This window comes from Bombina bombina, chromosome 10, assembly GCF_027579735.1.
Source record: "Bombina bombina isolate aBomBom1 chromosome 10, aBomBom1.pri, whole genome shotgun sequence".
Classification (NCBI taxonomy): domain Eukaryota; kingdom Metazoa; phylum Chordata; class Amphibia; order Anura; family Bombinatoridae; genus Bombina; species Bombina bombina.
The window spans coordinates 205144571-205170062 of NC_069508.1; the positions used below are offsets into that span (position 1 = coordinate 205144571).

Genomic DNA, 25492 nt, shown 5'->3' on the forward strand with positions numbered 1-25492 from the left:
CCAGCTCCTAAGTCCACATGAAGGTGCGGCCCTCATTCCAGCTCAGCTGGTAGGGGGCAGATTACGTTTATTCAAAGAAATTTGGATCAATTCCGTTCACAATCTTTGGATTCAGAACATTGTTTCAGAAGGGTACAGAATTGGCTTCAAGATAAGGCCTCCTGCAAAGAGATTTTTTCTTTCCTGTGTCCCAGTAAACCCAGCGAAGGCTCAAGCATTTCTGAAATGAGTTTCACATCTAGAGTTGACTGGAGTAATTTTGCCAGTTCCAGTTCTGGAACAGGGACTGGGGTGTTATTCAAATCTCTTCATTGTACCAAAGAAGGAAAATTCCTTCAGACCAGTTCTGGATCTAAAAATATTGAATCGTTATGTAAGGATACCAACATTCAAAATGGTAACTGTAAGGACTATCCTGCCTTTTGTTCAGCAAGGGCATTATATGTCTACAATAGATTTACAGGATGCATATCTGCATATTCCGATTCATCCAGATCACAGATCGGTTTCTGAGATTCTCTTTCCTAGACAAGCATTACCAGTTTGTGGCTCTGCCGTTTGGCCTAGCTACAGCTCCAAGAATTTTTACGAAGGTTCTCGGTGCCCTTCTGTCTGTAATCAGAGAACAGGGTATTGTGGTATTCCTTATTTGGACGATATCTTGGTACTTGCTCAGTCTTCACATTTAGCAGAATCTCATACGAATCGACTTGTGTTGTTTCTTCAACATCATGGTTGGAGGATCAATTTACCAAAAAGTTCATTGATTCCTCAGACTCAGGTAACCTTTTTAGGTTTTCAGATAGATTCAGTGTCCATGACTCTATCTTTGACAGACAAGAGACGTCTAAAATTGATATCAGCTTGTCGAAACCTTCAGTTACAATCTTTCCCTTCGGTAGCCTTATGCATGGAAATTCTAGGTCTTATGACTGCGGCATCGGACGCGATCCCCTTTGCTCGTTTTCACATGCGGCCTCTTCAGCTATGTATGCTGAACCAGTGGTGCAGGGATTACACAAAGATATCTCAATTAATATCTTTAAAACCGATTGTACGACACTCTCTGACGTGGTGGACAGATCACCATCGTTTAGTTCAGGGGGCTTCTTTTGTTCTTCCGACCTGGACTGTAATTTCTACAGATGCAAGTCTTACAGGTTGGGGAGCTGTGTGGGGGTCTCTGACAGCACAAGGGGTTTGGGAATCTCAGGAGGTGAGATTACCGATCAATATTTTGGAACTCCGTGCAATTTTCAGAGCTCTTCAGTCTTGGTCTCTTCTAAAGAGAGAATCGTTCATTTGTTTTCAGACAGACAATGTCACAACTGTGGCATACATCAATCATCAAGGAGGGACTCACAGTCCTCTGGCTATGAAAGAAGTATCTCGAATTCTGGTATGGGCGGAATCCAGCTCCTGTCTAGTTTCTGCGGTTCATATCCCAGGTATAGACAATTGGGAAGCGGATTATCTCAGTCGCCAAACGTTACATCCGGGCGAATGGTCTCTTCACCCAGAGGTATTTCTTCAGATTGTTCAAATGTGGGGTCTTCCAGACATAGATCTGATGGCTTCTCATCTAAACAAGAAACTTCCCAGGTATCTGTCCAGATCCAGGGATCCTCAAGCGGAAGCAGTGGATGCGTTGTCACTTCCTTGGAAGTATCATCCTGCCTATATCTTTCCGCCTCTAGTTCTTCTTCCATGAGTAATCTCCAAGATTCTGAAGGAATGCTCGTTTGTTCTGCTGGTTGCTCCAGCATGGCCTCACAGGTTTTGGTATGCGGATCTTGTCCGGATGGCATCTTGCCAACCGTGGACTCTTCCGTTAAGACCAGACCTTCTGTCACAAGGTCCTTTTTTCCATCAGGATCTCAAATCCTTAAATTTAAAGGTATGGAGATTGAACGCTTGATTCTTAGTCAAAGAGGTTTCTCTGACTCTGTGATTAATACTATGTTACAGGCTCGTAAATCCGTATCTAGGGAGATATATTATAGAGTCTGGAAGACTTATATTTCTTGGTGTCTTTCTCATCATTTTTCCTGGCATTCTTTTAGAATTCCGAGAATTTTACAGTTTCTTCAGGATGGTTTGGATAAAGGTTTGTCTGCAAGTTCCTTGAAAGGACAAATCTGTCATGATCCGGTGTACATGCGTTCAGGACACAGACCCTCGGGGCAGTGGTAGGGATTTGAAGACACCGACCCCTGACCCGGGGAAGAGTATCCTGGACGTGGATAGATGATATTCTGTGATTCATAGTTGCTAGAAGTTATTGTAGAATAAATGGAGAGTGCAACATTTGTATACAATATATTCTGAGTTCACTGTGACTTATAGTTAGTTAATAGAAGTAACTGCAGGATTCAATGAGAGAAAAATATAGCAATGTGGAATGTTCAGGCTTCAGAGTAATCTGGTAAAAGATTGACACTTAGATGCAAACTAAGGTTTGTTGCAGGTTCAGAGTACATAATATTATATAAAGCTGTATGTCAGAGTTAAAGCACAGCTGCACAGGTACTTAGACAAGCTGCAAGTTTAGGCATTAATTACTGTTTGTGCATTTAGATGCAAACTTGGTTTGTTGCAGGTTCACAGTACATATTATTATAAAGAGCTGTATGTCAGTAATTAGCAGAGCAGCACAGGTGAAAGTTAAGTTTAAGGCATCAATTACTGTTTGAACATATTTTGGAGAATGACATGAAAGCTTTTAATTGAACACATAGATGCAGAGTTCAGAATATGTTAACATATTTGCAGCAGGATATATCAGCAATGACAACTTGTAGCAGAGAAATAGTTATAAAGTTCTGAGTAAGATGCTGTTGTAATTAGAGAGTGATGATAACCAAAAGTATGCTTGATTTATAATAAAGTTCTGAGTTTGTTAAGTAGCAGTGTCCAGGAAACAGAAAATGGAATTATTTGGATACTTGCGATTTGATGATTTTAGGCATTGGAATATAAAATGCTGTAGGTTGAAATAGTTGGTAAATTCATACAGGAAACAGTCACAGACCTCAGTTGTTCAGGATCACAACTTCAATGTTAATGCCCAGCACATTAGACCTGAGAAGGCTTAAAATGAGGCTGAGGTAATCAGGTGCATGAATGATTAATCAGGCAGGCAAGCAAGCTGAATGTGAATACTGCCCAAATGCAGCAGTCAGAATAGGATTTCTTAAAGGGATAGTGACATTAGGCTGAGATATGTTACAAAATCTCTGCTTTTTCTGTTCTTTTCTCCAACATAGGTGTGTCCGGTCCACGGCGTCATCCTTACTTGTGGGATATTCTCTTCCCCAACAGGAAATGGCAAAGAGCCCAGCAAAGCTGGTCACATGATCCCTCCTAGGCTCCGCCTACCCCAGTCATTCTCTTTGCCGTTGTACAGGCAACATCTCCACGGAGATGGCTTAGAGTTTTTTAGTGTTTAACTGTAGTTTTTATTATTCAATCAAGAGTTTGTTATTTTGAAATAGTGCTGGTATGTACTATTTACTCAGAAACAGAAAAGAGATGAAGATTTCTGTTTGTATGAGGAAAATGATTTTAGCAACCGTCACTAAAATCCATGGCTGTTCCACACAGGACTGTTGAGAGCAATTAACTTCAGTTGGGGGAACAGTGAGCAGTCTCTTGCTGCTTGAGGTATGACACATTCTAACAAGACGATGTAATGCTGGAAGCTGTCATTTTCCCTATGGGATCCGGTAAGCCATGTTTATTACGATCGTAAATAAGGGCTTCACAAGGGCTTATTAAGACTGTAGACTTTTTCTGGGCTAAATCGATTCATTATTAACACATATTTAGCCTTGAGGAATCATTTTATCTGGGTATTTTGATATAATAATATCGGCAGGCACTGTTTTAGACACCTTATTCTTTAGGGGCTTTCCCAAAGCATAGGCAGAGCCTCATTTTCGCGCCGGTGTTGCGCACTTGTTTTTGAGAGGCATGGCATGCAGTCGCATGTGAGAGGAGCTCTGATACTTAGAAAAGACTTTCTGAAGGCGTCATTTGGTATCGTATTCCCCTTTGGGCTTGGTTGGGTCTCAGCAAAGCAGATACCAGGGACTGTAAAGGGGTTAAAGTTCAAAACGGCTCCGGTTCCGTTATTTTAAGGGTTAAAGCTTCCAAATTTGGTGTGCAATACTTTTAAGGCTTTAAGACACTGTGGTGAAAATTTGGTGAATTTTGAACAATTCCTTCATGTTTTTTCGCAATTGCAGTAATAAAGTGTGTTCAGTTTAAAATTTAAAGTGACAGTAACGGTTTTATTTTAAAACGTTTTTTGTACTTTGTTATCAAATTTATGCCTGTTTAACATGTCTGAACTACCAGATAGACTGTGTTCTGAATGTGGAGAAGCCAGAATTCCTATTCATTTAAATAAATGTGATTTATGTGACAATGACAATGATGCCCAAGATGATTCCTCAAGCGAGGGGAGTAAGCATGGTACTGCATCATTCCCTCCTTCGTCTACACGAGTCTTGCCCACTCAGGAGGCCCCTAGTACATCTAGCGCGCCAATACTCCTTACTATGCAACAATTAACGGCTGTAATGGATAATTCTGTCAAAAACATTTTAGCCAAAATGAACACTTATCAGCGTAAGCGCGACTGCTCTGTTTTAGATACTGAAGAGCATGACGACGCTGATAATAATATTTCTGAAGGGCCCCTAACCCAGTCTGATGGGGCCAGGGAGGTTTTGTCTGAGGGAGAAATTACTGATTCAGGGAACATTTCTCAACAAGCTGAACCTGATGTGATTACATTTAAATTTAAGTTGGAACATCTCCGCATTCTGCTTAAGGAGGTATTATCCACTCTGGATGATTGTGACAAGTTGGTCATCCCAGAGAAACTATGTAAAATGGACAAGTTCCTAGAGGTGCCGGGGCTCCCAGAAGCTTTTCCTATACCCAAGCGGGTGGCGGACATTGTTAATAAAGAATGGGAAAGGCCCGGTATTCCTTTCGTCCCTCCCCCCATATTTAAAAAATTGTTTCCTATGGTCGACCCCAGAAAGGACTTATGGCAGACAGTCCCCAAGGTCGAGGGAGCGGTTTCCACTTTAAACAAACGCACCACTATACCCATAGAGGATAGTTGTGCTTTCAAAGATCCTATGGATAAAAAATTAGAAGGTTTGCTTAAAAAGATGTTTGTTCAGCAGGGTTACCTTCTACAACCAATTTCATGCATTGTCCCTGTCACTACAGCCGCATGTTTCTGGTTCGATGAGCTGATAAAGGCGGTCGATAGTGATTCTCCTCCTTATGAGGAGATTATGGACAGAATCAATGCTCTCAAATTGGCTAATTCTTTCACCCTAGACGCCACTTTGCAATTGGCTAGGTTAGCGGCTAAGAATTCTGGGTTTGCTATTGTGGCGCGCAGAGCGCTTTGGTTGAAATCTTGGTCGGCTGATGCGTCTTCCAAGAACAAGCTACTTAACATTCCTTTCAAGGGGAAAACGCTGTTTGGCCCTGACTTGAAAGAGATTATCTCTGATATCACTGGGGGTAAGGGCCACGCCCTTCCTCAGGATCGGCCTTTCAAGGCAAAAAATAAACCTAATTTTCGTCCCTTTCGTAGAAACGGACCAGCCCAAAGTGCTACGTCCTCTAAGCAAGAGGGTAATACTTCTCAAGCCAAGCCAGCTTGGAGACCAATGCAAGGCTGGAACAAGGGAAAGCGGGCCAAGAAACCTGCCACTGCTACCAAGACAGCATGAAATGTTGGCCCCCGATCCGGGACCGGATCTGGTGGGGGGCAGACTCTCTCTCTTCGCTCAGGCTTGGGCAAGAGATGTTCTGGATCCTTGGGCGCTAGAAATAGTCTCCCAAGGTTATCTTCTGGAATTCAAGGGACTTCCCCCAAGGGGGAGGTTCCACAGGTCTCAGTTGTCTTCAGACCACATAAAAAGACAGGCATTCTTACATTGTGTAGAAGACCTGTTAAAAATGGGAGTGATTCATCCTGTTCCATTAAGAGAACAAGGGATGGGGTTCTACTCCAATCTGTTCATAGTTCCCAAAAAAGAGGGAACGTTCAGACCAATCTTAGATCTCAAGATCTTAAACAAGTTTCTCAAGGTTCCATCGTTCAAGATGGAAACCATTCGAACTATTCTTCCTTCCATCCAGGAAGGTCAATTCATGACCACGGTGGATTTAAAGGATGCGTATCTACATATTCCTATCCACAAGGAACATCATCGGTTCCTAAGGTTCGCATTCCTGGACAAGCATTACCAGTTCGTGGCGCTTCCTTTCGGATTAGCCACTGCTCCAAGGATTTTCACAAAGGTACTAGGGTCCCTTCTAGCTGTGCTAAGACCAAGGGGCATTGCTGTAGTACCTTACTTGGACGACATTCTGATTCAAGCGTCGTCCCTTCCTCAAGCAAAGGCTCACACGGACATTGTCCTGGCCTTTCTCAGATCTCACGGATGGAAAGTGAACGTGGAAAAGAGTTCTCTATCTCCGTCAACAAGGGTTCCCTTCTTGGGAACAATAATAGACTCCTTAGAAATGAGGATTTTTCTGACAGAGGCCAGAAAAACAAAACTTCTAGACTCTTGTCGGATACTTCATTCTGTTCCTCTTCCTTCCATAGCTCAGTGCATGGAAGTGATCGGGTTGATGGTAGCGGCAATGGACATAGTTCCTTTTGCGCGCATTCATCTAAGACCATTACAACTGTGCATGCTCAGTCAGTGGAATGGGGACTATACAGACTTGTCTCCGAAGATACAAGTAAATCAGAGGACCAGAGACTCACTCCGTTGGTGGCTGTCCCTGGACAACCTATCACAAGGGATGACATTCCGCAGACCAGAGTGGGTCATTGTCACGACCGACGCCAGTCTGATGGGCTGGGGCGCGGTCTGGGGATCCCTGAAAGCTCAGGGTCTTTGGTCTCGGGAAGAATCTCTTCTACCGATAAATATTCTGGAACTGAGAGCGATATTCAATGCTCTCAAGGCTTGGCCTCAGCTAGCGAGGGCCAAGTTCATACGGTTTCAATCAGACAACATGACAACTGTTGCGTACATCAACCATCAGGGGGGAACAAGGAGTTCCCTAGCGATGGAAGAAGTGACCAAAATCATTCTATGGGTGGAGTCTCACTCCTGCCACCTGTCTGCTATCCACATCCCAGGAGTGGAAAATTGGGAAGCGGATTTTCTGAGTCGTCAGACATTGCATCCGGGGGAGTGGGAACTCCATCCGGAAATCTTTGCCCAAGTCACTCAGCTGTGGGGCATTCCAGACATGGATCTGATGGCCTCTCGTCAGAACTTCAAAGTTCCTTGCTACGGGTCCAGATCCAGGGATCCCAAGGCGGCTCTAGTGGATGCACTAGTAGCACCTTGGACCTTCAAACTAGCTTATGTGTTCCCGCCGTTTCCTCTCATCCCCAGGCTGGTAGCCAGGATCTATCAGGAGAGGGCGTCGGTGATCTTGATAGCTCCTGCGTGGCCACGCAGGACTTGGTATGCAGATCTGGTGAATATGTCATCGGCTCCACCTTGGAAGCTACCTTTGAGACGAGACCTGCTTGTTCAGGGTCCGTTCGAATATCCGAATCTGGTTTCACTCCAGCTGACTGCTTGGAGATTGAACGCTTGATCTTATCGAAGCGAGGATTCTCAGATTCTGTTATCGATACTCTTGTTCAGGCCAGAAAGCCTGTAACTAGAATGATTTACCACAAAATTTGGAAAAAATATATCTGTTGGTGTGAATCTAAAGGATTCCCTTGGGACAAGGTTAAGATTCCTAAGATTCTATCCTTCCTTCAAGAAGGATTGGAAAAAGGATTATCTGCAAGTTCCCTGAAGGGACAGATTTCTGCCTTGTCTGTGTTACTTCACAAAAAGCTGGCAGCTGTGCCAGATGTTCAAGCCTTTGTTCAGGCTCTGGTTAGAATTAAGCCTGTTTACAAACCTTTGACTCCTCCTTGGAGTCTCAATTTAGTTCTTTCAGTTCTTCAGGGGGTTCCGTTTGAACCCTTACATTCCGTTGATATTAAGTTATTATCTTGGAAAGTTTTGTTTTTAGTTGCAATTTCTTCTGCTAGAAGAGTTTCAGAATTATCTGCTCTGCAGTGTTCTCCTCCTTATCTGGTGTTCCATGCAGATAAGGTGGTTTTACGTACTAAACCTGGTTTTCTTCCAAAAGTTGTTTCTAACAAAAACATTAACCAGGAGATTATCGTACCTTCTCTGTGTCCGAAACCAGTTTCAAAGAAGGAACGTTTGTTGCACAATTTGGATGTTGTTCGCGCTCTAAAATTCTATTTAGATGCTACAAAGGATTTTAGACAAACATCTTCCTTGTTTGTTGTTTATTCCGGTAAAAGGAGAGGTCAAAAAGCAACTTCTACCTCTCTCTCTTTTTGGATTAAAAGCATCATCAGATTGGCTTACGAGACTGCCGGACGGCAGCCTCCCGAAAGAATCACAGCTCATTCCACTAGGGCTGTGGCTTCCACATGGGCCTTCAAGAACGAGGCTTCTGTTGATCAGATATGTAGGGCAGCGACTTGGTCTTCACTGCACACTTTTACCAAATTTTACAAGTTTGATACTTTTGCTTCTTCTGAGGCTATTTTTGGGAGAAAGGTTTTGCAAGCCGTGGTGCCTTCCATCTAGGTGACCTGATTTGCTCCCTCCCTTCATCCGTGTCCTAAAGCTTTGGTATTGGTTCCCACAAGTAAGGATGACGCCGTGGACCGGACACACCTATGTTGGAGAAAACAGAATTTATGTTTACCTGATAAATTACTTTCTCCAACGGTGTGTCCGGTCCACGGCCCGCCCTGGTTTTTTTAATCAGGTCTGATAATTTTTTTTCTTTAACTACAGTCACCACGGTACCATATGGTTTCTCCTATGCAAATATTCCTCCTTAACGTCGGTCGAATGACTGGGGTAGGCGGAGCCTAGGAGGGATCATGTGACCAGCTTTGCTGGGCTCTTTGCCATTTCCTGTTGGGGAAGAGAATATCCCACAAGTAAGGATGACGCCGTGGACCGGACACACCGTTGGAGAAAGTAATTTATCAGGTAAACATAAATTCTGTTTTTCACAGAAAGATTGCTAATCTTCCTGATATTCATTGTTTTGTACAAGCTTTGGTTCGTATAAAACCTGTCATTAAGTCAATTTCTCCTCCTTGGAGTTTGAATTTGGTTCTGGGGGTTCTTCAAGCTCCTCCGTTTGAACCTATGCATTCTTTGGACATTAAATTACTTTCTTGGAAAGTTTTGTTCCTTTTGGCCATCTCTTGTGCCAGAAGAGTTTCTGAATTATCTGCTCTTTCTTGTGAGTCTCCTTTTCTGATTTTTCATCAGGATAAGGCGGTGTTGCGAACTTCTTTTACATTTTTACCTAAGGTTGTGAATTCTAACAACATTAGTAGAGAAATTGTGGTTCCTTCATTCTGTCCTAATCCTAAGAATTCTAAGGAGAAATCATTGCATTCTTTGGATGTAGTTAGAGCTTTGAAATATTATGTTGAAGCTACTAAGAATTTCCGAAAGACTTCTAGTCTATTTGTTATCTTTTCCGGTTCTAGGAAAGGTCAGAAGGCTTCTGCCATTTCTTTGGCATCTTGGTTGAAATCTTTAATTCATCATGCTTATGTCGAGTCGGGTAAAACTCCGCCTCAAAGGATTACAGCTCATTCTACTAGGTCTGTTTCTACTTCCTGGGCGTTTAGGAATGAAGCTTCGGTTGATCAGATTTGCAAAGCAGCAACTTGGTCTTCTTTGCATACTTTTACTAAAATTCTACCATTTTGATGTGTTTTCTTCTTCTGAAGCAGTTTTTTGGTAGAAAAGTACTTCAGGCAGCTGTTTCAGTTTGATTCTTCTGCTTATAATTTCAGTTTTTTTCATTATAAGTTTTAAACTTTGTTTGGGTGTGGATTATTTTCAGCGGAATTGGCTGTCTTTATTTTATCCCTCCCTCTCTAGTGACTCTTGCGTGGAAGATCCACATCTTGGGTAGTCATTATCCCATACGTCACTAGCTCATGGACTCTTGCTAATTACATGAAAGAAAACATAATTTATGTAAGAACTTACCTGATAAATTCATTTCTTTCATATTAGCAAGAGTCCATGAGGCCCACCCTTTTTTGTGGTGGTTATGATTTTTTTGTATAAAGCACAATTATTCCAATTCCTTATATTTATGCTTCGCACTTTTTTCTTATCACCCCACTTCTTGGCTATTCGTTAAACTGATATGTGGGTGTGGTGAGGGGTGTATTTATAGGCATTTTGAGGTTTGGGAAACTTTGCCCCTCCTGGTAGGAATGTATATCCCATACGTCACTAGCTCATGGACTCTTGCTAATATGAAAGAAATTAATTTATCAGGTAAGTTCTTACATAAATTATGTTGTTATGTGCATAAGCTCAGTGGAGTGAAGCAGCTGGTGTTGTGCACAGACCAACTAATTGCAAACCAACTAATCGATTATGAGATTCGTTGACAACTATTTTCATAATCTATTATTATCGATTATGCCGATTAGTTTTTGCAGCTCTACTGTATATGTTATTATTTTTGAGATTTAATGTGGATTTTTAATAATTTTGCTATGCATATTATATGTAATTAATACAGCTTCTTATTTTATCTGATATTGCCCTTTTAGCCTCCTTTTTAGCCAGCATTTGCTTTGAATAATATTTGTCAGCCTATAACTATATATTCAGTCTCTTTAGACGCCACTCTATTCAGTCTACCTGGGTGCAATTTACACTTTAAATACAGCCCAGAAGTAGCAATCCATAGATTACGTAATGGAAGATTTAGTGCGTATCAGATTTACATATATGTAACCGAATGCTCAGTTCCTTTGTAAAACATTGTAATGTGCAGCACACTGAAATACAGATACTACAATTCCATTCCACATCTATTATGTCATGCTTTTTAATATGATAACATTTCCTGCTATCCAAAGCACTAATTCATTGCATAATTTAACAAATTTATTTAATGATAATTTGAGCAACAAACATTGAAAATTTGTAAATTGGCTAACTATATCTTATTTTTAAATAAAATTTTAGCCGGTTGGTCAGTACAATCAGCCAGGTGGTACACCTATCAAAAACATCCTGGGGATATATTATTATTTAAATAGACATGAGACTCAAAATCCAACTTTCATGGCTCAGATGCACTACTGGAAGCTAGCTGGTGATTTGTGGCTACACACATATGCCTCTTGTCATTGGCTCATCAGATCTATGTGTTAAACTTGTTAATTGATCTGTTTCCTTCAACACAAACTTGCAGCTGTGGCTTTATGTCCACCTGATATTAAAGGAGTATAATAATAGTGTGGTCCTTAACAATTTGTTTTTTCTCAAATACCACCCTAGATACCTACTGAATTGACACTAAAAACATTGAGAGGAGAACATTACCATTGGAAATGACACAATAAATGTTAATACAAATATGGCAGGTTAGGATTTACATGAAACAGAGATAGTCAAGATGTAATATGGTTATCTAACATTATTCTCACTATATTTACAGAACTATTCTGATTTTAATTTGAAAATGAACCAGAAAACAAATGTCAGATCCAGGAGAATATAATTTGAAACTTCAGTTCTGCAAATCTCTGTGTATGTTTCTGCTAGTTACAGTTGGTTGGTATCTTGCCTTGTACTAAGGACTATGCTGAATCTTTCATAACGTCTTCTCATCCCCTATATAAATATCCCCTCCTTCCTGCCAACTTGAGTTGTATCTTCCTGTATATGGTCATTGTTTTTCCAATGCAATAGATAGGTTGTTTGCAATCAGCACTTTTAGGAATGTTTTGAGCTTAGTGCTTACTCAGACTTAGATGATGAGTTATTCTCCTGAATATGATGTCAAAAGAATGCAAGATTTAGATTACTGATGAAAAAAATATATATTTCTTCTTAATCAAAGTGATATTATATGAAGACCTGCCAAGCCAACCTATTTAATGACTTGTGAGTAATCCGTTTTCTATGATCATGTTTAGTGGTGTTATATCTATATATATATCCAAAAAGGGAAAGCACAATCATATGGATTTTTGTTATGCCAAGGTGCAATATAAATAGTACAAAGTCCAATCCAGAAACAGGTTAAGGTTTGAAAACCTAACATATGACATCTGACAAAGGCGCCTATGTGCGCCACAACGTTATGCCGTTTTTTTAACATTTGTTTAATAAATTTAGCTTTTTATTACAAGACCAATGAGTGCCTGTTTCTGGATTGGACTATATATATATATATGTAGCCCTCGGTTTACACCAGGGTTAGGTTCCAGAAGGAATGGTTGTAAATTGAAACCGTTGTAAACTGAAACCCAGTTTATAATGTAAGTCAATGGGAAGTGAGGGAGATAGGTTCCAGGCCCCTCTCAAAATTGTCATAAGCAACACCTAATACATTATTTTTAAAGCTTTGAAATGAAGACTTTAAATGCTAAACAGCATTATACACCTAATAAAATAATCACACAACACAGAATATATAATTAAACTAAGTTAAATGAACAAAACATTTGCTAAACAGCATTATTAACCTAATAAAATAATCACACAACACAGACTTAACTTGCATTTGTCTGCAAACAGTTCTTTCTATGCATTTCAATCTGGACTGATTTATAGACAGGAAGATATTGTTCCTTTGAAATTTGCTCGATAGCTCAGGTCTGGTTAAACTGATTAATTTCAGCTTGCTTGGCTTTGCTGCAACACAAGCGGACAGCTCCACCTACTGGCTATTTTAATAAATGCACTGCTTCTCAATGCTTTTCAATAGCAGTCACATGACTGGAAAAAAGGTTGTTATTCTGAAACGGTGTAAATTGAACCGTTGTAAACCGAGGACCACCTGTGTGTGTATATATATATATATATATATATATATATATATATATATATATATATATATACACACACACACACATCCTTACACACACAGGTTAGGAATTCCGAGATTCTTGGACCGCTTTTTTCTATGTCAAGTGGCTTTAGGGAATGTATTGATCACTTCGTTTATGTAATATCACTATGAGTGTGGTATATGGTTGACTGCTAATTGTCATGTTGGGTAAGTTTAAGGCATATAGTGCTAGTATGGGGTACTATTAGAATCATTTAATAATTTGCGAGAAGGAAACTAGTAAAGACAAATAAGGAATAATTAAAAGCAAATAAGAGGCTGCATCTCTCTATGATGATCTATAGCTCTCTGCTATGGCGAGATTATCTCATCAGTACCGTGAGGTCCCTAAAAGAATTTTAGAAATGCTAAATTTTAGCTTGAGAGCTGTTTATCTTGCTTCGTAAAAGAGGAGACACATTACATACAATATACTGCTCCAAAAAAGCCCTAAAGATTTTTTGTGTAGACATGTGCATGGCGAAAAAATTCGGTTCGGTTCGATTCGGAATTTTTCGAAGTTCGGTTCGGATCGATTCGAATTCGGAAAATTTTGAATCGATTCGTTTCGGATTCTAAGAAATTCGTCTGGATTCGGTTTGATTCGGTTTGTAAATTCGGCAATTCGGTAAGTGTTAGGTGTGATTAGACTAGTATTATACTGTATATTAGGTGTTAACCTAACATACTGTATAATACTAGTGTAATCCAATGGCCATCCGAATTTACGATTCGATTCGGTTCAATTCGGCCAAAAATTTTATTCGGAAATTCGGTTAGATCCGAATCGCCGAATTTGCCGAATTTTCCGAATTTCCGAACTGAACCGAATCGCACATGTCTACTTTTGTGTTTTCTCTGCATGCCAGTGAGATTGTTATCATCAAACACTATGTGACTGCCAGTGAGATTGTTATCATCAAACACTATGTGACTGCCAGTGAGATTGTTATCATCAAACACTATGTGACTGCCAGTGAGATTGTTATCATCAAACACTATGTGACTGCCAGTGAGATTGTTATCATCAAACACTATGTGACTGCCAGTGAGATTGTTATCATCAAACACTATGTGACTGCCAGTGAGATTGTTATTATCGAACACTATGTGACTGCCAGTGAGATTGTTATCATTCAAACACTATGTGACTGCCAGTGAGATTGTTATCATCAAACACTATGGCCTAGATTTGGAGTTTGGCGGTAGCCGTGAAAACCAGCGTTAGAGGCTCCTAACGCTGGTTTTAGGCTACCGCCGGTATTTGGAGTCAGTCAAAAAAGGGTCTAACGCTCACTTTTCAGCCGCGACTTTTCCATACCGCAGAGACCCTTACGTCAATTGCGTATCCTATCTTTTCAATGGGATCTTCCTAACTCCGGTATTTAGAGTCGTGGCTGAAGTGAGCGTTAGAATTCTAACGACAAAACTCCAGCCGCAGAAAAAAGTCAGTAGTTAAGAGCTTTCTGGGCTAACGCCGGTTCATAAAGCTCCTAACTACTGTGCTCTAAAGTACACTAACACCCATAAACTACCTATGTACCCCTAAACCGAGGTCCCCCCACATCGCCGCCACTCGATTACATTTTTTTAACCCCTAATCTGCCGACCGCCACCTACGTTATCCTTATGTACCCCTAATCTGCTGCCCCTAACACCGCCGACCCCTATATTATATTTATTAACCCCTAACCTGCCCCCCTCAACGTCGCCACCAGCTACCTACACTTATTAACCCCTAATCTGCCTCACTCCCGCCTCAATAACCCTATAATAAATAGTATTAACCCCTAATCTGCCCTCCCTAACATCGCCGACACCTAACTTCAATTATTAACCCCTAATCTGCCGACCTAATCCCGCCGCTATTCTAATAAATGGATTAACCCCTAAAGCTAAGTCTAACCCTAACACTAACACCCCCCTAAGTTAAATATAATTTAAATCTAACAAAATTAATTAACTCTTATTAAATAAATTATTCCTATTTAAAGCTAAATACTTACCTGTAAAATAAATCCTAATATAGCTACAATATAAATTATAATTATATTATAGCTATTTTAGGATTAATATTTATTTTACAGGTAACTTTGTATTTATTTTAACCAGGTACAATAGCTTTTAAATAGTTAAGAACTATTTAATAGCTAAAATAGTTAAAATAATTACAAAATTACCTGTAAAATAAATACTAACCTAAGTTACAATTAAACCTAACACTACACTATCAATAAATTAATTAAATACAATACCTACAATTACCTACAATTAAACCTAACACTACACTATCAATAAATTAATTAAATACAATACCTACAAATAACTACAATTAAATAAACTAACTAAAGTACAAAAAATAAAAAAGAACTAAGTTACAAAAAATAAAAAAATATTTACAAACATAAGAAAAATATTACAACAATTTTAAACTAATTACACCTACTCTAAGCCCCCTAATAAAATAAAGCCCCCCAAAATAAAAAATGCCCTACCCTATTCTAAATTACTAAAGTTCAAAGCTCTTTTACCTTACCATCCCTGAACAGGGCCCTTTGCGGGGCATGCCCCAAAGAATTCAGCTCTTTTGCCTGTAAAAAAAAACATACAATACCCCCCCCCAACATTACAACCCACCACCCACATACCCCTAATCTAACCCAAACCCCCCTTAAATAAACCTAACACTAAGCCCCTGAAGATCTTCCTACCTTGTCTTCACCATGCCAGGTATGACCGTCCGTTCCAGGCTCCGATATCTTCATCTAAGCCCAAGCGGGGGCTAGACATCCATCATCCGACGGCTGAAGAAGTCCAGAAGAGGCTCCAAAGTCTTCATCCTATCCAGGAAGAAGAGTAGATCCGGACCGGCAACCATCTTCTTCCAAGCGGCATCTTCTATCTTCATCCGATGAGGACCGGCTCCATCTTGAAGACCTCCACCGCGGACCCATCTTCTTCCGACGACGACTTCCCGACGAATGACGGTTCCTTTAAGGGACGTCATCCAAGATGGCGTCCCTCGAATTCAGATTGGCTGATAGGATTCTATCAGCCAATCGGAATTAAGGTAGGAAAATTCTGATTGACTGATGGAATCAGCCAATCAGAATCAAGTTCAATCCGATTGGCTGATCCGATCAGCCAATCAGATTGAGCTCGCATTCTATTGGCTGATCGGAACAGACAATAGAATGCGAGCTCAATCTGATTGGCTGATTGAATCAGCCAATCGGATTGAACTTGATTCTGATTGGCTGATTCCATCAGCCAATCAGAATATTCCTACCTTAATTCCGATTGGCTGATAGAATCCTATCAGCCAATCGGAATTCGAGGGACGCCATCTTGGATGACGTCATTTAAAGGAACCGTCATTCTGCGAGTAGGCGTCGGGAGAAGAGGATGTTCCGCGTCGGATGGAAGATGATGGCTCCCGAAGAAAGAAGATTGAAGATGCCGTTGATAGAAGACTTCATCCGGATCATGGACCTCTTCAGCTCCCGCTTGGATGATGACTTCAGCCGGATCATGGACCTCTTCAGCCCCCCGCTTGGGCTTGGATCAGGACATCGGAGGAGCTCTTCTGGATCGATCTGTGAACCTGGTATGGTGAAGATAAGGTAGGAAGATCTTCAGGGGCTTAGTGTTAGGTTTATTTAAGGGGGGTTTGGGTTAGATTAGGGGTATGTGGGTGGTGGGTTGTAATGTTGGGGGGGGGGTATTGTATGTTTTTTTTTACAGGCAAAAGAGCTGAACTTCTTGGGGCATGCCCCGCAAAGGGCCCTGTTCAGGGCTGGTAAGGTAAAAGAGCTTTGAACTTTAGTAATTTAGAATAGGGTAGGGCATTTTTTTATTTTGGGGGGCTTTGTTATTTTATTAGGGGGCTTAGAGTAGGTGTAATTAGTTTAAAATTGTTGTAATATTTTTCTAATGTTTGTAAATATTTTTTTATTTTTTGTAACTTAGTTCTTTTTTATTTTTTGTACTTTAGTTAGTTTATTTCATTGTATTTATTTGTAGGAATTGTATTTAATTTATTTATTGATAGTGTAGTGTTAGGTTTAATTGTAGATAATTATAGGTATTTTATTTAATTTATTTATTGATAGTGTAGTGTTAGGTTTAATTGTAACTTAGGTTAGGATTTATTTTACAGGTAAATTTGTAATTATTTTAACTATTAGCTATTAAATAGTTCTTAACTATTTAATAGCTATTGTACCTGGTTAAAATAAATACAAAGTTACCTGTAAAATAAATATTAATCCTAAAATAGCTATAATATAATTATAATTTATATTGTAGCTATATTAGGATTTATTTTACAGGTAAGTATTTAGCTTTAAATAGGAATAATTTATTTAATAAGAGTTAATTAATTTCGTTAGATTAAAATTATATTTAATTTAGGGGGTGTTAGTGTTAGGGTTAGACTTAGCTTTAGGGGTTAATACATTTATTAGAATAGCGGTGAGCTCCAGTCGGCAGATTAGGGGTTAATAATTGAAGTTAGGTGTCGGCGATGTTAGGGAGGGCAGATTAGGGGTTAATACTATTTATTATAGGGTTAGTGAGGCGGATTAGGGGTTAATAACTTTATTATAGTAGCGGTGCGGTCCGCTCGGCAGATTAGGGGTTAATAAGTGTAGGCAGGTGGAGGTGACGTTGTGGGGGGCAGATTAGGGGTTAATAAATATAATATAGGGGTCGGCGGTGTTAGGGGCAGCAGATTAGGGGTACATAGGGATAATGTAAGTAGCGGCGGTTTACAGAGCGGCAGATTAGGGGTTAATAATAATATGCAGGGGTCAGCGATAGCGGGGGCGGCAGATTAGGGGTTAATAAGTGTAAGCTTAGGGGTGTTTAGACTCGGGGTACATGTTAGAGTGTTAGGTGCAGACGTAGGAAGTGTTTCCCCATAGGAAACAATGGGGCTGCGTTAGGAGCTGAACGCAGCTTTTTTGCAGGTGTTAGGTTTTTTTTCAGCTCAAACAGCCCCATTGTTTCCTATGGGGGAATCGTGCACGAGCACGTTTTTGAGGCTGGCCGCGTCCGTAAGCAACTCTGGTATCGAGAGTTGCAGTGGCGTTAAATATGCTCTACGCTCCTTTTTTGGAGCCTAACGCAGCCATTCTGTGGACTCTCAATACCAGAGTTATTTTAAAGGTGCGGCCAGAAAAAAGCCATTGTTAGATACGCGGGTCGACAAAACTCTAAATCTAGCCGTATGTGACTGCCAGTGAGATTGTTATCATCAAACACTATGTGACTGCCAGTGAGATTGTTATCATCAAACACTATGTGACTGCCAGTGAGATTGTTATCATCAAACACTATGTGACTGCCAGTGAGATTCTTATCATCAAACACTATGTGACTGCCAGTGAGATTGTTATCATCAAACACTATGTGACTGCCAGTGAGATTGTTATCATCAAACACTATGTGACTGCCAGTGAGATTGTTATCATCAAACACTATGTGACTGCCAGTGAGATTGTTATTATCGAACACTATGTGACTGCCAGTGAGATTGTTATCATCAAACACTATGTGACTGCCAGTGAGATTGTTATTATTGAACACTATGTGACTGCCAGTGAGATTGTTATCATCAAACACTATGTGACTGCCAGTGAGATTCTTATCATCAAACACTATGTGACTGCCAGTGAGATTGTTATCATCAAACACTATGTGACTGCCAGTGAGATTGTTATCATCAAACACTATGTGACTGCCAGTGAGATTGTTATCATCAAACACTATGTGACTGCCAGTGAGATTGTTATTATCGAACACTATGTGACTGCCAGTGAGATTGTTATCATCAAACACTATGTGACTGCCAGTGAGATTGTTATTATTGAACACTATGTGATTGCCAGTGAGATTGTTATCATCGAACACTATATGACTGCTAGTGAGATTGTTATCATCAAACACTATGTGACTTCCAGTGAGATTGTTATCATCGGACACTATGTGACTGCCAGTGAGATTGTTATTATCAAACACTATGTGACTGCCAGTGAGATTGTTATTATCAAACACATCAAACACTATGTGACTTCCAGTGAGATTGTTATTATCAAACACTATGTGACTGCCAGTGAGATTGTTATCATCAAACACTATGTGACTGCCAGTGAGATTGTTATCATCAAACACTATATGACTTCCAGTGAGATTGTTATTATCAAACACTATGTGACTGCCAGTGAGATTGTTATCATCAAACACTATGTGACTGCCAGTGAGATTGTTATTATCAAACACATCAAACACTATGTGACTGCCAGTGAGATTGTTATCATCAAACACTATGTGACTGCCAGTGAGATTGTTATCATCAAACACTATGTGACTGCCAGTGAGATTGTTATCATCAAACACTATGTGACTGCCAGTGAGATTGTTATTATCAAACACATCAAACACTATGTGACTGCCAGTGAGATTGTTATCATCAAACACTATGTGACTGCCAGTGAGATTGTTATCATCAAACACTATGTGACTGCCAGTGAGATTGTTATCATCAAACACTATGTGACTGCCAGGGAGATTGTTATCATCAAACACTATGTGACTGCCAGTGAGATTGTTATCATCAAACACTATGTGACTGCCAGTGAGATTGTTATTATCAAACACATCAAACACTATGTGACTGCCAGTGAGATTGTTATCATCAAACACTATGTGACTGCCAGTGAGATTGTTATCATCAAACACTATGTGACTGCCAGTGAGATTGTTATCATCAAACACTATATGACTTCCAGTGAGATTGTTATTATCAAACACTATGTGACTGCCAGTGAGATTGTTATCATCAAACACTATGTGACTGCCAGTGAGATTGTTATCATCAAACACTATGTGACTGCCAATGAGATTGTTATCATCAAACACTATGTGACTGCCAGTGAGATTGTTATCATCAGACACTATAAGTGAATTGATTTCCAAAAAAAATCTGCAATACATGAGTAAACTAACCCCGGTATATTTTATAATAACAGGTATTTTTATATATGTTTTTTTACACAGAAAAAATAAGGGAAAGATATGCCGACCTTCCTGGGGAATTGTATATTATTGAACTTGAAAAGGATAAGAATGAACTGGGACTCAGTCTGGCTGGTAACAAAGATCGGTCACGAATGAGCATCTTTATAGTAGCCATTAATCCAGATGGACCTGCTGGACGAGATGGCAGAATTCAAGTTGGAGATGAGCTGTTGGAGGTAAAGTTTTCTGTATTTTTTAACTTTTTTTAAGAATCATGCTAAAGTTGTATCATCCTCAGCTTGTGTCATCGTTCATGATTATCATACACATGTTCTAATAAATGCAATAACCAAACACGGACCAGTTTATCTGACGTTGATGGAATACAAGAAATAAGATGGCAACGAGTTAAATGATAAATTATTGTCTTGGTAATCAAGAGAACTTAAAGCAAATGGCAAACAACTATCCATTCCTCTCTTCTTGATTACTTAATATTAAAACAAGCAGCTAATACACCAAAACAATAGATCTTAAATGGTCCTGAAAGTCAAAATAAAAGGGACATTATACACCTATTTTCATATAACTGCATGTAATAGACACAGCTATGAAGAAGAATATGCACAGATACTGATCTAAAAATCCAGTATAAAACCTTTTAAAAACTTACTTAGAAGCTCACAGTTTAGCACCGTTGATGAGGTTTCGCTGGAACACCCATTGAAAGGGCTGAGAAAGCAGAAAGAGCAGACACTCCCCCTCCCCTGCATATGAGAAGACTCATTACTCAAACAGGAGCAAGCAGGAATCTGTAGACTTGAGTCTACATTTGACACTTTGGGGCTTCGTTAGGAGTCTGAAAATCAGCACAATGTTATTAAAAAAGAAGCAAAACTATACATAGTTACAAAAACACTCCCAGATGGGCTATAGAAATGGATCATCTACAAAACATTAATGCAAAGAAAAATCTAGTATACAGTGTCCCTGTAAACTTAAATGACTTTTTTTCTACTTTAATCATTTTTATAATTTTTTTGAAAAAGACACAAACAGTAACTTATTACGCATATCAAGGCGCGAGTACATTTTAAAGGGACACTAAACCCAAATGTACGTTCGGTGACCCAAATTCGTCATTTCCAGCGTCTTATTTGATGCCAGGTCTCCTTGCACAAGGTTGCGGCTGCCATGACACGAGTTGCGTAATTTTCGGATGTTGTTAGCACTAAAAAATTTAATTTTGCGTGGCGTGTCATACTTGGCGCCAAATAATTTAATTATTTAAACACCACTTCCGATATGCCTCTTGCCTTTTTCTATGCTCAGAGGACTATGCTGTTTGCATTTTTTTCCCATTCCTTAAACTGCCATATAAGGAAATTGATAATTTTGCTTTATATGTTGTTTTTTCTCTTACATTTGCAAGATGTCTCAATCTGATCCTGTCATAGAAACCACTGTTGGATTCCTGCTGCCTGATAACAGTTCTACCAAAGATAATTGTATCTGTTGTAAATTAGCGGAGATTATATCTCCAGCTGTAGTATGTAACAGTTGTCATGATAAGCTTTTACATGCAAAGAATGTATCCATCAGTACTAGTACAATGCTTGTTGTTCCTTCAACATCTAATGAACATGATATCCCTGTGAATATAAAAGATTTTATTGCTGATGCGATTCAGAAGGCTTTGTCTGCTATTCCGCCTTCTAATAAATGTAAAAGGTCTTTTAAAACTTCTCATAAAGTTGATGAAATTTCAAATGACCGACAATATACTGAATTATCCTCCTCTGATGAGGATCTATCTGATTCAGAAGATCCTACCTCAGATATTGACACTGACAAATCTACTTATCTCTTTAAGATGGAGTTTATTCGTTCCTTGTTAAAAGAGGTGTTGATTACTTTGGATATTGAGGAAACTAGTCCTCTTGATACTAAAACCAGTAAACATTTAAATTCTGTTTATAAACCTCCTGTGGTTACTCCAGAGGTTTTTCCAGTTCTGATGCTATCTCTGGTATGATTTCAAAGGAATGTAATAGGCCTGGTACTTCTTTTATTCCTTCTTCTAGGTTTAAAAAGTTGTATCCTTTGCCAACAGTCAGATTGGAGTTTTGGGAAAAAATCCCCAAAGTTGATGGGGCTATTACTACTCTTGCCAAACGTACTACTATCCCTATGGAAGATAGTACTTCCTTTAAGGATCCTTTAGATAGGAAACTTGAATCTTATCTAAGGAAAGCTTATTTATATTCTGGCTATCTTATCAGGCCTACCATTTCTATGGCTGATGTGGCAGCTGCATCAACTTTCTGGTTGGAAAGCTTAGCGCAACAGGAAACAGATCCTGATTTGTCAAGCATTGTTCGTTTGCTTCAACATGCTAATCATTTTATCTGTGATGCTATTTTTGATATCATCAAAATTGATGTTAAATCTATGTCTTTAGCTATTTTAGCTAGAAGAGCTTTGTGGCTCAAGTATTGGAATGCTGACATGGTATCTAAGTCTAGGTTACTATCTCTTTCTTTCCAAGGTAACAATTTATTTGGTTCTCAGTTGGATTCAATTATTTCAACTGTCACTGGGGGGAAGGGAGTTTTTTTACCTCAGGATAAAAGATCTAAGGGTAAATCTAAAGCTTCTAATCGTTTGACAGAATAAAGAACAGAAACCAAATCCTTCCCACAAAGAATCTGGTTCCAATTGGAAAACTTCTTCAAGTTGTAATAAATCGAAGCCTTTTAAGAAACCAAAGCCAGCCCCCAAGCCTGCATGAAGGTGCAGCCCTCATTCCAGCTCAGCTGGTGGGGGGTAGATTAAAATTTTTACAAAACATTTGGGCAGATTCTGTCCAAAATCATTGGATTCAGAGTTTTGTCTCTCAAGGGTATTGAATAGGATTCAGAGTAAGACCTCCTGTGAGAAGATTTTTACTCTCACGCATTTCAGCAAATCCAGTGAGGGCTCAGGTTTTTCTGAAGTGTGTTTCAGATCTAGAGCTTTTAGGGGTAATCATACCAGTTCCGTTTCAGGAACAGGGTCTGGGGTTTTATTAAAATCTATTCATTGTCCCAAAGAAAGAAAATTCATTCAGGCCAGTTCTGGATCTGAAAATTTTGAATCATTTTGTAAAAGTGCCAACTTTCAAAATGGTGACTACAAGGACTATTCTGACTTTTGTTCAGCAAGGTCATTATATGTTCACGATAGACTTACAGGATGCATATCTTCATATTCAGATTCATCCAGATCACTATCGGTTTCTGAGATTCTCTTTTCTAGACAAGCATTACCAATTTGTCGCTCTTCCATTTGGCCTAGCGACAGCTCCAAGAATTTTTTCAAAGGTTCTCGGTGCCCTACTCTCTGTAATCAGAGAACAGGGTATTGCAGTGTTTCCTTATTTGGATGATATCTTGGTACTAGCTCAGTCTTTACATTCTGCTGAATCTCACATGAATCAACTAGTGTTGTTTCTTCAAAGACATGGTTGGAAGATTAATTTACCAAAAAATTCCTTGATTCATCAGACAAGGATCACCTTTTTAGGTTTCCAGATAGATTCAGTGTCCATGACTCTTTAATAGACAAGAGACGAATAAAATTGTTTGTAGCTTGTCGGAACCTTCAGTCTTAATCATTCCCTTCAGTGGCTATGTGCATGGAAGTTTTAGGTCTCATGACTGCAGCATCGGACGCCATCCCCTTTGCTCGTTTTCATATGAGACCTCTCCAGCTTTGGATGCTAAAACAATGATTCAAGGATTATGCAAATATATCACAATTAAGATCCTTAAATCCCAATGTTCGACTCTCTCTGACTTGGTGGTTAGACCACCATCGTATAGTTCAAGGGGCCTCTTTTGTTCGTCCAACCTGGACTGTAATCACAACAGATGCAAGTCTTTCAGGTTGGGGAGCTGTCTGGGGATCTTTGACAGCACAAGGGGTTTGGAAACCTCAAGAGGCGAGGTTACCAATCAATATTTTAGAACCCTGTGCTATTTTCAGGGCTCTTCAGGTTTGGCCTATGTTAAAGAGAGAACCATTCATTTGTTTTCAGACAGATAATATCACAACTGTGGCATATGTCAATCATCAGGGTGGGACTCACAGTCCCTTAGCTATGAAAGAAGTATCTCGGATACTTTCTTGGGCGGAGTCCAGCTCTTGTCTAATTTCTGCGGTACATATCCCAGGTGTAGACAATTAGGAAGCGGATTATCTCAGCCGTCAGACTTTACATTCGGGGGAGTGGTCTCTCGATCCATATGTGTTTTTTCAGATTGTTTAGATGTGGGGTCTTCCAGAAATAGATCTTCCCAGGTACTTTTCCAGGTCCCGGGATCCTCAGGTGGAGTTGGTGGATGCGTTAGCAGTTCCTTGGTTTTACCAACCTGCTTATATCTTCCCGCCTCTAGTTCTTCTTTCAAGATTGATCTCCAAGATCATCATGGAACAATATTTTGTGTTTCTGGTAGAACCAGCATGGCCTCACAGGTTCTGGTATGCGGATCTTGTCCGGATGTCCAGTTGCCAACCTTGGCCACTTTCTTTAAGACTAGACCTTCTGTCTCAAGGACCGTTTTTCCATCAGGATCTCAAATCGATAAATTTGAAGGTATGGTAATTGAACGCTTAGTGCTTTGTCATAGAGGTTTCTCTGACTCAGTGATTAATACTATGTTGCAGGCTCGTAAATCTGTTTCTAGGAAGATTTATTATTGAGTTTGGAAGACTTATATTTCATGGTGTTCTTCTCATAAATTCTCCTGGCATTCTTTTAGAATTCCTAGAATTTTACAGTTCCTTCAGGATGGTTTGGATAAAGGTTTGTCTGCAAGTTCCTTGAGGGACAAATCTCTGCTCTTTCTGTTTTATTTCACAGAAAGATTGCTAAGCTTCCTGATATTCACTGTTTTGTGCAGGCTTTAGTCCGTATCAAGCCTGTCATTAAATCAATCTTTCCTCCTTGGAGTCTTAATTTGGTTTTGAAGGCTTTACAGGCATTCTTTGGATATTAAACTACTTTCTTGGAATGTGTTGTTCCTTTTTGCTATCTCTTCTACTAGAAGAGTTTCCGAATTATCTGCTCTTTCTTGTGAGTCTCCTTTTCCGATTTTCCATCAGGATAAGGCAGTGTTACGGACTTCATTTCAATTTCTACCTAAGGTTCTGAATTCTAACAACATTAATAAGTAAATTGTTGTTCCATCTTTGTGTCCTAATCCTAAGAATTCTTTGGAGAGATCCTTACATTCTCTGGATGTTGTAAGAGCTTTTGAAATATTATGTTAAAGCTACTGAAGATTTCAGGAAGACATCTAGTCTATTTGTTGTCTTTTCTGGTCCTAGGAAAGGTCAGAAAGCTTCTGCCATTTCCTTGGCATCCTGGTTAAAGCTTTTGATTCATCAGGCTTATGTGGAGTTGGGTCAGGCCCCGCCTCAAAGAATCACAGCT

At 39.6% G+C, this 25492-nt stretch overlaps 1 protein-coding gene across 1 annotated transcript in view; it reads left to right on the plus strand.

Annotated features, from left to right (window-relative positions):
- Nucleotides 1-25492, plus strand: part of PATJ (PATJ crumbs cell polarity complex component) — a gene marked incomplete in the record, with an annotated part of 974742 nt that overhangs the window by 693295 nt on the left and 255955 nt on the right. The window contains 1 exon segment of the mRNA XM_053693647.1: nucleotides 20056-20252. Coding sequence (XP_053549622.1) covers nucleotides 20056-20252 — 197 coding nt within the window.